Source organism: Opisthorchis viverrini, assembly GCF_000715545.1.
Source record: "Opisthorchis viverrini unplaced genomic scaffold opera_v5_15, whole genome shotgun sequence".
Classification (NCBI taxonomy): domain Eukaryota; kingdom Metazoa; phylum Platyhelminthes; class Trematoda; order Opisthorchiida; family Opisthorchiidae; genus Opisthorchis; species Opisthorchis viverrini.
Window position 1 is genome coordinate 1,520,524 of NW_008751671.1, and position 18,317 is coordinate 1,538,840.

General features: G+C 41.9%; 2 protein-coding genes across 2 annotated transcripts in view; one reads left to right on the top strand and one right to left on the bottom strand.

The window, feature by feature from the left end:
* The window catches only part of T265_01402 (hypothetical protein), a gene marked incomplete at both ends in the record, with an annotated part of 48,262 nt that extends 30,069 nt beyond the window's left edge, over nt 1-18,193 (bottom strand). Inside the window, one exon of the mRNA XM_009165428.1 lies at nt 17,865-18,193. Within this exon, the coding sequence (XP_009163692.1) occupies nt 17,865-18,193 (329 nt within the window). The remainder of the gene's footprint in view (nt 1-17,864) is intronic.
* The window catches only part of T265_01401 (hypothetical protein), a gene marked incomplete at both ends in the record, with an annotated part of 43,003 nt that overhangs the window by 20,725 nt on the left and 3,961 nt on the right, over nt 1-18,317 (top strand). The window contains 6 exons of the mRNA XM_009165427.1: nt 4,034-4,261; nt 4,814-4,914; nt 6,555-6,665; nt 8,597-8,771; nt 16,065-16,523; nt 17,048-17,109. Coding sequence (XP_009163691.1) covers nt 4,034-4,261; nt 4,814-4,914; nt 6,555-6,665; nt 8,597-8,771; nt 16,065-16,523; nt 17,048-17,109 — 1,136 coding nt within the window. The remainder of the gene's footprint in view (nt 1-4,033; nt 4,262-4,813; nt 4,915-6,554; nt 6,666-8,596; nt 8,772-16,064; nt 16,524-17,047; nt 17,110-18,317) is intronic.

An 18,317-nucleotide genomic window follows, 5' to 3' on the forward strand; every position in this document is an offset into this window, starting at 1 on the left:
TGTGAGATGCACATATATACTGTTATCATGTCGTTGGATATATCTATCAGGAATAAACATGAAGGCCCTATTGTGTAAACCTGCTGAGCCAGACTAAAAGAAAAATTTGTACCATGTTCGTGGACAGAGAAACTGAGAGTGAGACAATCGACGATCTCACGGACTTTAACGCCAAATCTCCCTGGTCTACTCCAAGACTTCTGATGAGGCAGTCTCATTTGTGTCTCACAGAAACAACATTTAGGTCGATTACGCCGACCGCCATGGATTACCAGCAACAGACAAATGGGGATTCCAATCACATACCTATCGAGACGTTGGGTGTGCATGGTACATGTGTTCAGTCAGGTGGTGTGAAGTCAAATCTTGGAATCAGAACTACAGATTCATCAACGTCGCCCGTGGACTTCCCTGTGCTGCCTACGACAAACGTTCAAGCGCTTTTGGAACCTGAGCCTCAGTCAGGAGGCCGGAGCTCCACAGTGAAGGTTGTGCAACTAAAAGCTTCATCTCCGCGACCATGTCACCATCATAAGACAGTTTGTGTGGACAGCCAAAGCTCTCAGATTGTTCCACCTTCTGGTGTCTCATCAGAGTCGATCACTTATCATTCAGCCCAGATAACTAATGGCTCAGAGCAGATAACTCGGATTTGTAGTCAGGAAGGTGGTAACCCTCAGCCGAATGGAACGATGAATGTAAATGCTACGAAAGGTTTTCAAACCTTCCATGATGTGCCTGATTACTCTAGTATACCTCACGCTCGAAAAACAGGAACTAACCCCCAGGTTCTATCAATGGGAATCGCGGGGCTCAGCCCCAGACTTGCACCAGGCAACGAAGTATGGTTACCTTTTACTCAGACTGTAAATCCTGGTCGGCAATCGGAATTTCTTGGTTCATACTTTGCGCCCAGTCAAGCAGGCAGGAAGAATTTTAAACCTGATGAACTTCCTCTTAAACCAGTGGGTTTTCTTGAAGAAGCTAAGCGTCGGCAGAGATTGAGGTGGATTTTAAATCAGTATCGTGATCCCACCAAACGTCTCAAAACAATCTTTGGGAAGGCAGATATTGATCAAAACCATTCTTTTCACATGTTACCCGGAGTTTCTTCATACCGCCCCAGTGTGAAACCTGATTATACTACGTGGCACTTAGATGACGCTGATCTGTTGAATATTTCCAGGAGTCCGCTAGGCACAGGATATGAGGTATAGTTTATCATGTGGGAAATTTTATGCAGTGGTCGCTTCTAATACATTTGTGAGGTTTATTTACAAGATTTAATCTTAAACTGACAGGCCATCTCCACTTACATAAGTAAAACGACCCCTCTATGGTGACAAGGATCTCACGAAATTCATTGCGAAGCAAGGAACTAGTTGCTTGTTGCTCTCAAGCGTACCAGTCTTGCAAAGTCCCTGGGCAAACATCTGCGTTTTTCAGCAAACAGTCGGTTTTATTTGTCAGGAACCCATTCTCTATTTACATCAAACAGCCAACATCTGAACGGCTGCATCACTTGTGATGTTTGGTTTGGATGTTTGGAACTCCGTCTACGTTGCTAACGTGTATACACCATTCTGCCTAACCAGTGGAATTGTTTGGTCGAGTTAAGCTCGAGCATCGCTGCTATTAGAATTCCTCAATGATTCATCTCGTTGACCAACCCTATCACTTCCTACCAATCCGTTCATCCACGCTAGTTGCGTGTTTGGTGGGGAATATCCATTTTGGTTAACATTTCTGTGAAAAACCAGTCAGCCTGCGAGAAGAAATATCCTCTTCGGGTCAACATCCGTCACGGCCCATCACTACACCATGGTTACAGCGTTTTCACCAAAACACAACAACAAAACGCGCTTCTTTCTCGAGGTATTTTTCTTTTGAAAAGTAAAATCATTAAGAGGTGCGATTGCTTCACTTTTGCCAACAGACCCCAGAAATATTCCACACAGGGTATTGTGGAGAATGTTGGTAACTCAGACAACGTAGATGAATATTCGTTTGTACACTGATAATTCAGTTACAACTTTTCACCGCCGATCGAGTTAGCATCACCATATGATGAAGTTTTTAATTAAATTGCCTGGCTCATCAAACTAATGACCTCAAAGAGACTGAACTTGGGAGGATGTTCCACTAGTCAAGCTTATAAGAAGACCCAAAATTTCTGCCGTAAAGAACGAGTAACAGAAGTGTGGCATAGCTTTCATTGCACGTATTTGTACTTCATTTTCAGCACGATTGCGCAACAGCATCTGTGAAATCAGCTCAGTGTCAATAAAATATTCACATGCTTTTCCCTAATTAGGCAACAGATAAATCAGAAATGATCTTAAAGCATGCCGTGTAAATGCATGACGGCTGTTCGTAGAGGAACGCTGATGAAGTATTTGTGCAAACCTCCATGAACAAAGAGACGTCTCATGCTATTCTTGCAGGTTAATTTATTGGTCTGAGCGCCTTCAGTGGTTTCATTTTTTGCCGTACATAGACCCGGTCGCCTGTGTAAAATCGTTTTAACTGTTAGTATTAGTAAGTTGAGTTGATTTATGATGAACAGCAGAGACCAACCTAAAATTTGCCTTTACCTAAATCAGAGTGGACTAGTTAATCACCTCTGGAAGCAACTTTTAAAAAAGCAAATCAGTTTTTGCACACCTCGATTAATTTACTGTTTAATCCACAGAGACGGTCAGGGCACCGTTTCCTGGAGGTCACATAGCAACAGCTCTTATCCCAGGAAAACTTCATAGAATACTTGTGTCAGGGAAACCTTCGATCGAAATACAGATTTAGGGATGGTTCAGAATCGTGTGACTGGAGTACCCCACTACGCAGTGATCAATGTGGCCCTTCCGTGCTTCATTCACACACATGACATTTCCCAAAGCTGTGTTCAAAACAAGCTTATTAATGTTCCTCCAGGAAGGCACCCATTTTCTCAAGTTGCAGCACAGAACAAAATGGTTTTACGCGGTGACATAGCAGCAAATTTTCCCCATCGAACCAGAGTCTCTTGTGGGGCTTTTTGTTTAAGCACCCCTTCAGCCTGTTTTGCACAATAGTTAGACCACAATTGGGCAGGCCTTGGACCACGTCCTTAGGCGTGGCCTGGAAAAATACCGGGTGTGTACTGGATTCATCGGCCAGTTCTTTTGGTAACAAGCCAGTACGTTCGTGATGGACTTGAGTGGCCGTGGCCGGACAAAATCGCGCGTTGGACGTGAACAGGCACAAGACACCATAGCAACTAAACCATAGGATGACGTGCGAACACTGATGTTGGGACACTAGACACCGCAACGGGAAATACCATAGTCAAATGAGATGAGTTAATAAGAGGCTACAGAATAGAAGGCTTGTAAGAAATAAAAAACGTGCAAGAGTTCCTCAGTGTTATTGAATTGTTGTATATTAAATTGATTATTGAATTGTTATTTGAATACATTACTTGATCATTTTACTTGAAGACCAGCTGCTAAAACAGACACCAATCTAGACTACAAATATTCTGGTCATCTAGAGTCCATTAGCTCGGGTGGATAGCGGAACTGGTCGAGATTTCTACGTATTCGGCCTCATTTCATTTCTTTGTCGACATCATTACCTACTGTTGGTTTTGAGTTTGATAAAACAGGTGGCTTTACGACGCGTTGGTGTGAAGTTAAGTCGCTCGATGCGACAGCGCAAAATAACCTGTGTTTAAATGATAGATTGCAGTATATGTACGTGTATTAACGGTTTTATTTTACGACTGCACTTTGATTGTGTCACGAGATAGACCCAGATGATCTGTAAACCATTCACGTGAAGCACAGTCACATATCACATCAAATCCCAACAAACATTCAAACAAGCCTCATACGTATACCACCTGTTAGCTACAGGTGGACCTTTTAGGGAAATGCACTCACATATGCTTCTCAAAATGAATAGTAAGACGGTCGCATTGGCTTTTCACCGTAAGTTAGCCGTAATTTTTGTAATCAAGCTGAACTAAAATGCTCCCATTGGTTTTTTGTACCAGTCACCCGATGAAGTTTCTCCTGCTCCACGTAATTACGGATGGCCTACTCCTCACTCAGAGCAGTTCTATACAAGACTGACCCAGAACGGTATCGAGGCATCAAAGTCGCAGTCTCTCACACGACCTAAGGGGAAGACCAGATCTCCTTCGCGGTGGAAGACGGAAAACAGCCGGTATGGTGAACATACCTTGATGGACAGAAGTCACACAAAGGAGTCTAAAGTTCGGGTAGGTAGAGGTTTGAGAAAAAAACAATGCCTGAGATTTGTCTTAAAATTTCTGGTAAGTTTCAAAGATAGTCTAGAGAATAATTCATCATTTGAATGCAACCAATCTTTTTTCATGGTCATCTGTCATTCAAAAATGCATTTTACTCACGAAATCAACATAAAAGCACGAGAATAAAACAGTTCTCCTATATGAACGGTCATCCCACTAGGCTTGCTTGCGAAATGTGGTTAGGGAATATGCAATGTTTCACTGCAAACTTCTCGTCACCGGTCAGAATCAAATATTCAGTGAGTATCCGGCGATTCAAATTGCGCAATAGATGCGATACTGACCGACGGTTTACCGGCTGCAATCGTGACAAACTTTCTCACATTGTGTCAGTTTTTTCATTATATTCTTTTGCGTTGCTAAGTGGACTTTTGGAAGATTTTCGTCAGGCGTAGGTTTTTATGCTCCACATATATTGCACCGAAATTTTGGCCCATTTCCTCGTTTGTGTTCTCTCCCTATTTTGGATAATTGTAGTATCCTTTGCTTCCTACCTCTCAGTCACGAAGAAAAGTTGTCAAAGAGACCAGCAAACCCTCATCCACTGCGGAAAAACCCGAACTCCTGAGGAAAGCACAAAGTAGCATAAATTTTGGTGAAAGGTAAGCACAAAACACAAAATGGCAAAAAGGATGTGTGGTAAACTAGGCTAACTCGTTTTCGGTTCTGACTTTACTGCCGGTTAGACTGACTCATTGGTTCTAGTGAGTATACTATCGAATTTCGTCTTTTATGGCGGATACGCTGAGGAAATTGAGACAGTGACCCAAGTTTGACCTGTTATTGACCTAATCCATCTATGTGGTCATCTAAGTCATTTCCACTGTGTGAAAAGTTACGCGCGGCAGGCCAGATATTATCTTGCATGCTACTCATGCACACCGGCTCAGAGAAAAACTGGCGTGTTTGTAATCGCCATGCAGGCGTGTCTCGAAAGACACTCATTTTCGGGGCGTTAAAGGGCATGTTGAGACGTACATGTGGCACTCGAAACTGTGTTGAAAGCAATCGGACGGAGACATATACGACTTTCGAAATATCATATTATTGATCCCTGAGGCGAAATTCCTAATTCTTCTCACCAGATCCATCCGCACTGCGAATTTACATCACTGCGTCCGCTTCCATGATATTTGAGTCACCTACCGCCTTCTAATAATTCACTTTTGTGGATTGTGGCAGGTAACCTAATTCCGTAGGCCTATCTCGTCAAAGCTGAAAATTCGCCTAAACAAGCTAGTTGTTTGTAATGTAGTGCTCATAAGGTTGCTGAAATTCCGTCGACAGCCGACGACCGGTTTCGCTCTTTTTGGGGCTCATCATCTAGGCGCGTTCCCCGAGTTTCCGTCAACCCTATGCTCTACTTGAAACCAAATTGCACGAAATTAGCGAATATACACTCATTTGCAAACTAATTTGTTTTTTCGAGAGACTCACCTGGAACCCAGCTGAATCTCTCGTTTTTGATGTTTTCAGGCAACTGAGTGTGCTGCACTAGGCCACCTCATGTTTCAGTTGGTACGATATTCGAGATATCGCGATACATGTAGATCTTTGTAATGTACTACTCAAAAGGTTGCCGAAAATCCGTCGACAGCCCACGACCGGAGTCATTCGAAAAACCAAATTAGTTTGCAAATGAGTATATATTCGCTAAGGTAGTTGTTTGCTAATCCAAGGGACGTCGGTTCTTAGCCACTACACACATTACCACAATACGGTTTACTGTCTTGTGGTTCGCATTGTAGTCACGTGCCTTGCTATCGTTGTACGCACATCAGTCCTTTGAAAGAAATTTCTGAAGGAGGAGCATTTCTAGTGAGCAGTTCACAATACCCTACAAATGGTGTGATAACTAAATTGAGGAATATGGACCAAGAAATACCTTCTCCTTGGGGCTTCCAATATAAACCGAACGCGACCACTCTTCCTGAAGTTTGGAGTCCGAATAGTTTGTCAAGCATTCTAGAATACTGCGAAGAAGCTAACAATATCCGACGCGTAACTGAACCACACTGGACGCATTTAGCGTACAAGCTTTATGATAATGTAGATGAGTTGAATGACGCTACAGAACGCTCAAATGCACTGTAGTAGTCGGAGACAAAAAAAACGCTTGTTAGATATGTGCGGCGGTAGGCGAGTCTGATATCTTGGTGAGTGTTTCTTGATATGTGTGTTTCCATCATTTTAATAAATAACTCATCCTACAATCAATTTCAATGCTGAATTTACCTTTCAGGTCGGAAAAATTATCTAGATCTTCGGGCAAAAAGCCGCATCCCACAGTTCTGGTTACAAAGCTCAGACAGCGCTGCCAGTCCATTGGTCGCGAACTGGACCGCCTGGCAGAGTAAGTTTTGAAACCTAGGATGGACGTTACTATTCGTCATAATAATCCCAGATAGTATGGACGTGCCTGGGTATGAAGTCCGCTACGTACTCTTCATACAATGGACCTTGAAGGTCAGTGATTTGGTACCCCGGCTTCATCAATTTTGACCCTGACTAGCATTACCATTTATTGGAGAAATGGGATTCAGAGCCTTTTTGCATTGTTCACAGAGAATTACTTTCGCATTTCTAGAGGACTTGTCATCATTTGAGGTCCAGGGCATTTTAAATCAGGCAGAATCGTGTTAGCAGAGATAGAATCTGAAGTGGGCCATTTCGGGAATAACAACAAGTCCCTAATCGAGTGAGGAGGAACACACAAACTGAGAATTCATTATCGAACATGGCCTCGAAAATGGCCACAATTACAAGACGGGTAAAGTTTTCTGCCTCAAACAAATGTACGTTGAATAGTACAGTTAAATAATGTGCGAAAAGGCAGAAAATACTCAGTTGAGCGGACCAGTGACCGTGATTGGAACGTTAACCACAAAGAGTACGTGGTTTCAGACTCAGGATCAACTGGATAATGCCTGGGCAGAAAACAGAGACTTCCTCCTATTTGCTATAAAGTGTCGACTTTTATGGTTACTGGTTTCGTCCGATAAACTGCAAGCACCTTTTACATCCTAGTATTCAGCGCTTAAAACTCTATGCACAATCCTGCTTAAAGAGATACCGATCAGCTTTCAGAAGTTAAGGTTTACACTCAAACCGAAGCTGTTTCCTACTTTGATACAAGAAATATGCATGAATTCCTCACCGCGAGAAATAAGTGAAACTCAGTGGCTGAATTGCATAGCTCTGCATTACTGAGTGCAGGTGAACGAAATCTGTCGGAGTTATTATTTTGCACGCTGAGGAAGGTTCTAAGTTGTGGATTAGTGTGATATTGCGGAGTTTTGCGGAGAACCATGAATTATGCAATAACGACATGTAGATGATGACTACAACAGTGCAGCGAAGATCTAAACTGAACTGATAGAGTCGTGGTACAGTGCGGTTTATATTTATTTTTTCTGCCACTAGAGTTACACATTTCAAAAAATCTCTCAGGGTATTTCCTTTATCAAAGGGTTACTTTGGCTCCGCTGCACCGACCGTTGTTTATTAGCTGTATTAGCGTCTGGTAAATCAACAGGCGTGGCACTATCCAAGCTAAACCATTATGAGGTATTGGCTCCTTTTCGCATCCCCAAAATGTACTTTAAACATTGCGGATTTACGTATTAGTGAAATGGATGCACTGTCTACAGATAGCAAGTAGTTTTCTTTGAGTCCGAGGTTGGTAGATTGGTATTTGCAGAATGGAAAGACTATGGGTGTTTTCTGAGTGACGAATTTACGTGGCAGTAGGGCACGTCGGTTACGCTTAAGAACCAAACAGTCCGTTCAGATCTTTTTAAATAAATGAAGTGTTTCTTAACGTAATGAATATTTTCCTTCTTGAAGATAGCTTGGTTTCCACTTGTAAAATGAAATCTCTACAAAAGTGATCTCTGAGTGTTCCTGATCTTTTTTACCGCATGCTTCCTCAAAATGGACTTTGGATTATTTAGACCAAGTTAGTCGTATTGGACAGAAGGCCGCAGTACAGAGTAAAACACAGCTAAAACCCTTCGATTGCTGTGAACATTCATGGGCAGTACCTACATCAAAACTGGTTTCTAACTGTCCAAAATATAACCTGAACAGAAAATAAAATTACAGGGATGGATGTTTTGAATAAGTGTTCTCGGATCTTTTAGACCCTTGAAGCAAATGGAACGAAACCCTGTGCCTACAGGGTGGGCCGCGTAGCCTTGACAATTCATATATACCAGCGAGGTGCATTAAATAGGCTATGAGAATTCCACCACCTTAGAAATGCTTTTCGTTGTTTTTCTTCAGGTCCAGAAGGCAAGTTGATCGTTTTGTTCCAACAGATTCTGACGAAACGATGGAATCACTGACGGCCGCAAACCAGGCTCTGCATGACCGTCTCAATGAGTTGCAGGCATTGCAGCTGGAGCGCGAGAAGACACTGAAGAAAGCCCGGGTTATGGTGGAAGACCTGATAACAGAGGTACGTTGAACAGGCGTTAAGAAACATGGAATCCCTCTTTGTTCCGAATAAAACATGTCAGGTTAGTGTGTTTGCGTTTGTCTTGCTTCCCTTCAATTTCCGCCAACAAAAATCGGCCACTTCGATTCATTCACCGGTAACATCATCCGCTCATCTTTATTCAGCTGTGAGCTAAAGTGCTGACTAAGTTATCTATGAATCCTTTGAAAACGTCTTTAACTTGTGAGACGCAACTTTGGGTTTGAGATACTTAAAAGTTAAAAGTATCTCTTGTTCCAATATTTTAAGGAGTGGAAATCTTTTGCGTTATTCTCAAATACCACACCAACGGTCTCTTTGGGAGACAAGTTTCATCAGTCAGGATAATCAGATGAGGAAGTCCACCGGCGGGAATTTGCACACATTTGGTAGTTTTATTGTCCCTTCATACCATAGTTTAAATTAAATCGTAAATTCTGAGTGTTTTTTGTAAATGACCTGTTTTTTGTAATTGTTAGTTCAAAACAAGGGTTACGCACCATCCATTTCATTTAGTTACACACAGAAACCAGAATACAACTCTATCCCCAAAGAGTTTATGAAATTCTTATTCGAGGATTGCTTTTCTGCTGGTACTCTCTTAGATCTTCAGGATGCAAGGTTTTTACAGGTTGCTTTGTAATACAGTTTTTTCATCCGCCTCGACTCCAGGTGACCACGTCTTGTCATTTGTGAGTAGATACATATTCCCATCACTAACGCGAGGACGATTTCCTAACTTTCAGAACATAATTGCTATCCTAGTCTGGATAAATCACCTACCTTTCTGAATGGTAATAGCAAAGAATGCTTAGCTAACAGTTTTAGGCCATTCTACTCCAGAAAAATGCTCATCAATATAAAGGAAAATGCTTTATGACAGTGTTATATATATATATATATATGTATGTATCAGGAGTTACACTACACGGGCACTGAACCTGACCACCTGACCTCTGAAGCATCAGTCGTATGAGATTAGAAACTTAAACAAACGTTATTTTGGCATTAAGTTTAACAACAGATCACAAATATTTAAGTGGGATTGAGTAAAATGCACAACAAGTCTCTTCCGTCTAGAATGAGTGATATGATCGACAACTGAACAGAATATTGCGATCCAAAACGCAGCTGAATGCTCCATGGGTTACGCCTGCTCAAGTCATTAGTTGACATTTCTCTGCTGTCACAGATACGATGCGAAATTTCCGAAACTTTGAGCTGCTAGACTTTGATGAAACTCAGCGACTAATATACAGACGTTTATGTCTCTCCTTCTTTATCTGATTGAATTTTTCTTACACGCCTGCGATCCACAAAGACTGTCTCAATAAGGGACTAAATAGACGCTAACGAGATCACGTGAACCTTTTAACTCAATCATCTCACCTCTGTAAACCGTAACCCGTCCCTTAACTGGGCTGTAGCTCTGATAACGATCAGCTGATACCTTACCAAAAAAGGTGTGTATTTGACAAAGTGAAAGTAAACTGATTTCAGTACCCTCCAACGTGATATCAAATGGATAAAAGCGATTCCATCCTATCTTAGTCCAAACATTGAGTTTGGTCTGGTAAACCATTCCGTTTGGACTATAAAAATCATAGTCATTCTGTTACGAAGTGAACTGGAGTGCTTCGTAATATCTTGTATTTTTTGTTGAATATGTATATATATATATAATATATGTCAAACAGTAAATTGGATTACTTCGCGGTTTACGTTGTGCCTCTCACAGAGAACAGATGGATTTCGATGTGATAGATGAGTCGTAAAAATTGTTTCCTTCTTTGTGAGACGAACGTTTCCAGTAAAGAAATAGTACATAAGGTGTCATTGTATTAAATCTGTATTTTTTTTGAATATGTATATATATATATAATATATGTCAAACAGTAAATTGGATTACTTCGCGGTTTACGTTGTGCCTCTCACAGAGAACAGATGGATTTCGATGTGATAGATGAGTCGTAAAAATTGTTTCCTTCTTTGTGAGACGAACGTTTCCAGTAAAGAAATAGTACATAAGGTGTCATTGTATTAAATCGAGTATAGAACTAAGTTTTGGATTCAGGTAAACGATGCATTTAGACGCAACCTCAAACGTGACATGGCTTTGAATACAGTTTGTAGATGAAGGTACCTCAGCGTGCGTAAGCTCATTGGTTTAATTAGCCAAGAATAAATATCGATTTTCGGACTTGGCACTTCGGATGACTTGGAAATAGTACACTTGGCTTTGAAACATTTACTGAATAGCTGTAAACCAGAAGCCACCCAATGAGGGGTTTTGCAGACAGGTTAGAAGTACCATGGATCTGACCGCGAAAGAGCAGGTAAAGAGAGGTTATCAGATGTCTTTAACTTCGGAAAACAACAAAAGCAACGAAAGTAAATCAGACCGAGCAAGTCCCACACCCGCTAGCGGGAGCCTCGCGAGACGTAAAGCTGTCAAGAATAGCATACCACAGCAGCAAATTTAGTTTACCATCTTACTTTAGGACACAACTAGTAGAGTTAGCGACGTGGGAACAAACTCAACTAAACTGTTACCATCTGAAACCTCTATCTCTCTTGAATTTTGAAGGAGGGGTCGGCCATACTTTGGGCAGCTTGCTGTAGGGTTTTTTAAGGTATTCGTAATTTATCTCGGCGAGTCACCATATAGACTTTATAGGTCCTTTCAGTAGGACCTAACTTGTTCTTTAGGCAACATTTGAGCCGTCTTTTTAGCCTCACAGTAGCTCACGCCCATCAACAAATACAGTAAGTTTTGTCATGCAACTACAGCTAACAGTTATCAAATCTGTTCAAAAAGCCACCAGCTTGCCAGCCTCATTACCTGAACACAGAAATATTGGCGGAAACTTTGTCTATTTGAGATCACTCCAGTATTCATTCTCGCTTTCAAAGTTGAGTACCTGGTTTGCAATATATGGTTTGCCTTGGGATTAGGAAATAACCATGGGAAAGCAGTACCTGTTGACTCTGGGAATAAGAATCGATTGTGCTTTGCCACTGTTTGGTTTCACTATATGATGCATCGGTTTGCGTATCTCACCGCAGGTGCTTAGTTATGCTCAAGGTTTTTTCTGGTCTGCTGTGTGCTGTCTAATCGATGCGGCCCAGAAATCACTCTTGGGACCAAGTATTTCAGACTGGCACAATCCGACCAAGAATCAGCTGATCATGACTGTTAGACTTCGATTCTATCTGGGTCAAGTCATCTTAACTAGATAAAACACCTGTGAACTTAGTCAGTACGTGATTGTCACTGACCATTAGGTTAGCGGTACATTTGGGTTCATTACTTTTTCATGTCAGTTTAGCAAAGAGTTCCCTCGAATCGATAACTCCAACTCTACCCTACTCTACTCTACTCTGCTCTACTCTACTTTGCAGCAAACTGTCTAGATTCGTTATTTTAACACTCATGTTTTGGTAATGCAACACACTAAAAAGCGAAACCCACACCGGAATTTTCATTCATGTGTCGGAAAATTCTTGCAATATATCACCTGTTTAATTATCAAACCGTGCGTCAAGATAGTTTAAAGCTCATATACCGCATACTCTTTCACTGACCCCTTAAACGTACTCATTGGAATAACTAGTGTTAGTCGGTTGAAGCAATATTTAGTCGAAGCATGACATAATTTCTCGTTCGAATCGCATATGGAAATTCATATCTAGTAGCTCTCGAATGCCAAACATTCCATTTTCCTAACCTAACCCTACCAGAGGCAACACATTATTTGGGCTTAGCCGATTTAACCTCTCTCCCGATGGTTATCCTAAAAGAAGCTTAGAGAGATAGGAGGAGTTTCCACTGACACAGCAGTTGATTGGTCTCTCCTTGTTAGCGGAGCTTACCACAGTTGTTCCTTCAAACGACTATTCTGTCAGCGCGCTCTATGTCACTACAAGTGCGAGTGTGCCTCTTTCCATAGACGAAAAAATTCGTCCAGGATAGGGTATGTTGGCTTGAAGCTTCTGATATGAGTGAGTTCAACAACCGGAGCAAAAACTCATGAATACCTAGCGCACGCCTATGTGGCGTCATAATGGACAGTAAATTTTTTTTACTGGTCGACTGGAAAGCTTGTGGTGAGCCATTCTGAGGAGTTGATCCCCTTCGAAAAAATACTAATTACAGGACGGGGGCACAGGTCTTTATAAACATTGTGGGCCTCACAAATCTCAGCAGAAATTCATACTACATATATGACGTATAATAGTTGGATGCCATAAGTTCGGGGCCTTAATACACTTGTTTTGGTCGTGTACATTCAAGTCGAGTCGACTGACTTGGATCGTATCACCGTCTGATGAATGGAATGAAATGAGCCACCAGGGATAAATGGATATATATGATTTATAAGATACAGAATTTATTGAACCTAGCACACATTTATTATATTTCGTGATTTTTATGGGTTCACTAGATAGCAACAGTATAGACAGCTAAAATTTTCTTTCACCTGCATGCAAGTTATTCGGCGGGTAATTCGTGCGACAACTTAAGGACTTTGTGTTAATTTCGACATGTAAATAAGCTTTAGGTTCAGTTAAGATCCCATTTGTTACCTGCGTAACCTAGTATTCTTTAGAACAACGTTGCAGGCAATCCACCAGTTGGAGCGGTCTTAGGTTTGATAAAACAATGAGCACATTCAATTGAATTATTATATGCGTCATTAGACGATTGAGGGGATTACACCTGCGTCTGAGTGAGTTTCGGTCTCGGCCGGTTGTCTTACGAAAGATTTCAAACTGTCTCTTCAAGACGGACCAAATAGTTCGAGCCTCGAAATTCACGGTCATGGGGTTAGTATTCCTTCTCTGGTTACGGCACCATGCGCAAGCGGCCATGGTTTTGTGGCGAACAAAATGTTGTAAAACAGAAACCACGTTAGCGCAAAAGTGAAAACTCCATTTGTATCATCCTCCAGAGAACATCTTTAAAACCGAGACGCGTTCATATATAAATGTTACAACAAAATTTTGGTTGCTGGTGAATTATTTTGAGAGTTAAAAGGCTAGTGAATTATTCATCAATCGAACGATGCGGGTTAATTGGAGACTGACCTAGCCTGTTCGGTGGGATCAACAGAACCAGCACCTAAAACGTTAAAGAAAACCCTGCTTGAAGGTCCAAATTTCCATCGTTAATTGTATGAGCGTCATTTTCGCTCAAAAAAGGAGACGTTAAATTCACTGAGGCTCAGTATACCACTAGTCAACATTACATAAAACTTTCCCATGCCTCTCTCTGGTTTCTAAAACACAAGATATGCAAGACATATAATCTTACTCCTTGTTACTACGAAATTACTGTGTGTGCATTCATTTGAATACGAAATCAGTTAAGTGACTGGCACACCGCTTAATGCTTCACTGATCAGTTATACTGCAACATTAGGTGTTCACAGAGACATTGTAGCTTCTCGTGAACTTTCGGAGTAAAGCCGGTGGTGAACCACTCAGGCACGGAATTCATCGCTCTTTATAGGGTATATTGCGCGTTTCGTTTTGTTCGCGGCCGAGAATATCCGTATTTTTCCGCTACCGAGGTATGTCTGATGGCACGAATTTCATCCACGCCTACTGGCGCTACGTGATCTATGCAAACCACTTGATGGCTGGCGCGGTGGCTGATTCTGATCAGAACAACTTTAGATTATCCTGGTTTGTCGCCAAAAAGTGAACCATTGTTCCGTTGTACAAAATTCTTAGCAAACGCCTGATACGAATTTTTTAACGCCTAATATGATGGTTGTAAATGGTCTACAATGCCGTGGTCACTGGTCCCGGATGTCTTAGTGCCCTAGTTCACTTGTTTTTGGAGAACTGGACTTGGACAGATTTTACAGTGTGACTACTATGAAATACTTTGGAAGGCTAGGGTTTCTGATGCAGCAAATTCCAAGCGTTCCAGAGGAATTACAAAACACAGTAAAAAAAATTCAGGGTAGTTCACGGCAAAGCTGAGTTAGTTATCGTCACAACGCTTATTCAAAACTGAAGTAGTTGTGTTTAGGAAGAACCCTATCCATACCCATAAGACCTCTATTATAGTAGTTTGATCACGGACGTAACGAGTTTATTTGGAAGTATAATACCCCCCCCAACTAGGTTGTCTTCTCGATTAAGACCATGAACTATGGCTCGGCTTGAGACTATCCAACTTTAAAAAGACCACCACAGATTTTCCAGAGAATTACTTTTTCCGTCAGCAAAAAATACGAGCCAAAAATATTCACAACGTAACCAAATAAGAACATAACATAATTTTGGACTTGGATGGTTATTCAGAAGCCGATTTTTAGTCGAAACAAGCCTAAATATAGTAGCGATTCCTCAGAACTAGATATACTTTTATGGGTATCATAATAACTTCACCGAGATGTGGGCGACACACACTATTAGTTGCTCTCAAGGTCGGAATGGGGCCGAAGATACTCTCAACTAAGACTTGTTGGTACGCTCCTCGTGAGTGGTCTTAGTTCGAGAGACTTGCGCATCTGGTATAAGGTGTGGGTGAATGACCCAGTGGCTTTCATCTCTGTCTCGTATGCGTGAAGCAAAGGCCAATGAGAATTCCGATAATACTCTACTGCTACCGAGGTTGCATCTAAATCCTGCACCCAAGAACATACAGACCGGTAGATATCTGCATCCTTAATTAAATGCCCGTTTGGAGCTCTTGTCCTTATCTGTGTGCACAAATGAGTGATGACGTGTTCTCGACCTTTTCATAAGTGACGATAGCCTGAGTGGGGTTGAAAACCCTCATGAATCGGTCGCCTAACTTTCCATGTCAATACCGAAACATCGCCCATAAAAAAAACCACCCGGCGTTTTGTGGACTATCCGTTAACGATGAACATCGGCTATTTTGGTAAAAAGTGGTGAACACCAGACACCTAGCCCTGGATAAGCCATATGCACCGCATCAACCCTATTCAAACAGATTACGTTTAATAGAGTCAACAAGTAACAGGGGAGCCATCGTGGAAAATTTGCCCATTAATCAGGTCAGTAAGTCGCAATCCAGATGAAGGTGAGGTCACCGATACAGAGTGTGCATGAATTTTTTGCGTCCGTTGGTCTGTCCCACACAGTTCTGGGGAGTTATTTGTCGGCTGTGTACAACGAAGCTGCAGACCAGCCGGATATATGCAAAAGTAAGAAAATCGATATCTACTAGGACGTCTGAATGCCTATGTCAACGAAATTCCTCTTTCATCCTTTTGCTTACATTTGCCTATACAGCAAACAGCGCACGCGGAATCGATTCGACACAATGTACCAAGTGATTCCCACGCTTCATCCGACTCATTGAGCCCTCTAGCATACGATCAGGAGATTCCTTACAAGCCAAGAAAGTATTGTTCCACAGAGAGGCGAAAAGACAGTGAAGTTTTATTTCGGTCTCGTGGCCTAAGACAACCCAGCTATGACAGGACAAATGAACAATATAAATCCTATACCTATGATTTTGGGGAAGCTCAACGGTATGAGCGATCGGGAAAAATTGGTGAGCGAGCCAACAGCACTCAAAGGATTTTGGAGCGCTTGAGAGAAGACTTTGCCTACCTGTCGCGTAATGTGACACAGATTGAAGCAAAGGCGAGGGATGCCGCACAAGCAGTTAATAAGTTGATGCAGCAGACCCGTTACCTGGATGACGACCAGTGTATTGGTCCTTCCGAAAAATGTGAACACACGCTGGTGAGTTTTAAAACTACTGAACACCTGTTGCTTTATGGGCCGAGCCTAGTAACAAAAAACTAAAAGATTTGTTTTAGGGCTCACAGAGGTCTGCTTAGTGAATCTCTTGTGATGATGATTTTTTCTTAAAGAAAGGCAGTTTTCATCATTTCTGAATTCATTCTGAAAACACCAACACTGCTCTGTTTTTAAACCACTCAATATAGGTGCATACTTAGTTCAAATTACGTTTCGCAGAATTAGACGAAGTAATTTAGTGTGAGACGACAATGTAGTTAGTAGTGGCTTGTAAGATCACCCGTCCAGTTCGCGGCATTCGGTGATGCAAGCAGTCGATGGCGCGACTGGCCTTTGCTTTCGTTCATTAGGCATTTACGGTTGAATTGAGAACTGGTGTGTCATTGAACTCCTGTTAGTATTATTTCAGTAGGACCACAAACACACCATAATCTTCTGCAAGCAATGTTAGCATGGGTTCTAATAAATGTATTTGTTCTCCTGGTTGCCCACTCTTTTAACTACAGAGGTGTCTTTCGTCACAAATGGATCTCAGTCCGCGAATTTCAGACAGCTTCACGAGATCCAGGTGCGTTATTTTTTTACACTGTGATACTGGATTTACCAAACATTAGAACCCTAACCCAGCCGCTGACAAAAACTTTTAAAAGTGTAACTTCTTTGCTCCTATGAGAACGTAGAAAGACGTGAATGGTTCCCTTTTAAGCTATCTAATTCCTAAATCAGGCATGACATCAAAGGTATCAGCTGAGAATTTTGAGATTAATAAGGCTGAATGTACTGCAAGATGACCGTCTCGTGTAACGGTCGGTTAGGTCTTCGAGCTATCGCAGTATACTTCGTTGACCGTTAGGTTGCTGGAAGTTCTTTCACAGCACATGACTGGTTCCGGCATTTATAAGCTTCATCAGGCAGCTGAACTCCATGAGTAATAATTGACGTTATGCGAAACTTAAACACCATATTGTATGCTATTGGCGAATTTTTCATCATCTCAGGAATGTTTTCTATCACTCGTTTGTTGGAAAGGATACGTTTGTAGAAAGTCCTTGTTTTGTTCGAACGGCTGCACATTTTGATTGCCAACATTTCATCACCAATCGGGGTTACTTCACCAGTGCGTTGTTTAGAAAGCGTAGTGGAGCATAGCGATGGATCGGTGGTTGTGCGCTGAGTAGTGTTGAGTATGCGTCATTATTCTAGCTAACCTCCGAGCATGATTAGTTGTTCGGTCGGGCGTTTTCATTGATTGTTTTGTTATCCTGTGTCCTGATTGATTGATGACCACGTGACCTTGGAGCTTGGCCTCGTCTGCCCTCTTACTCTAGCTGATGCTCGAGTGACCTCTTTCCTTGATTGCTCTGGGTTCTGGCTTGTGACCTTTGCTGATCCGATTCCAAATTGTTCCTTGTGCAACTGATATTCGACTCTGCCTGAATATTTCGGTTGAGATGTTGATCCTTCACACGTAGTCGTGCGCTAATCGGATCTAGTTCGATGCATTTATTGATTGAATCCACCGTGGAGTACCATGCCTCCATAAATTTCCTTCCATGTCTCATGCCGCCGTATGCCGAGAAATTATGCACACGAATAAAAGTGGAGCATATGGATCGGTGGTTGTGCGCTGAGTAGTGTTGAGTATGCGTCATTATTCTAGCTAACCTCCGAGCATGATTAGTTGTTCGGTCGGGCGTTTTCATTGATTGTTTTGTTATCCTGTGTCCTGATTGATTGATGACCACGTGACCTTGGAGCTTGGCCTCGTCTGCCCTC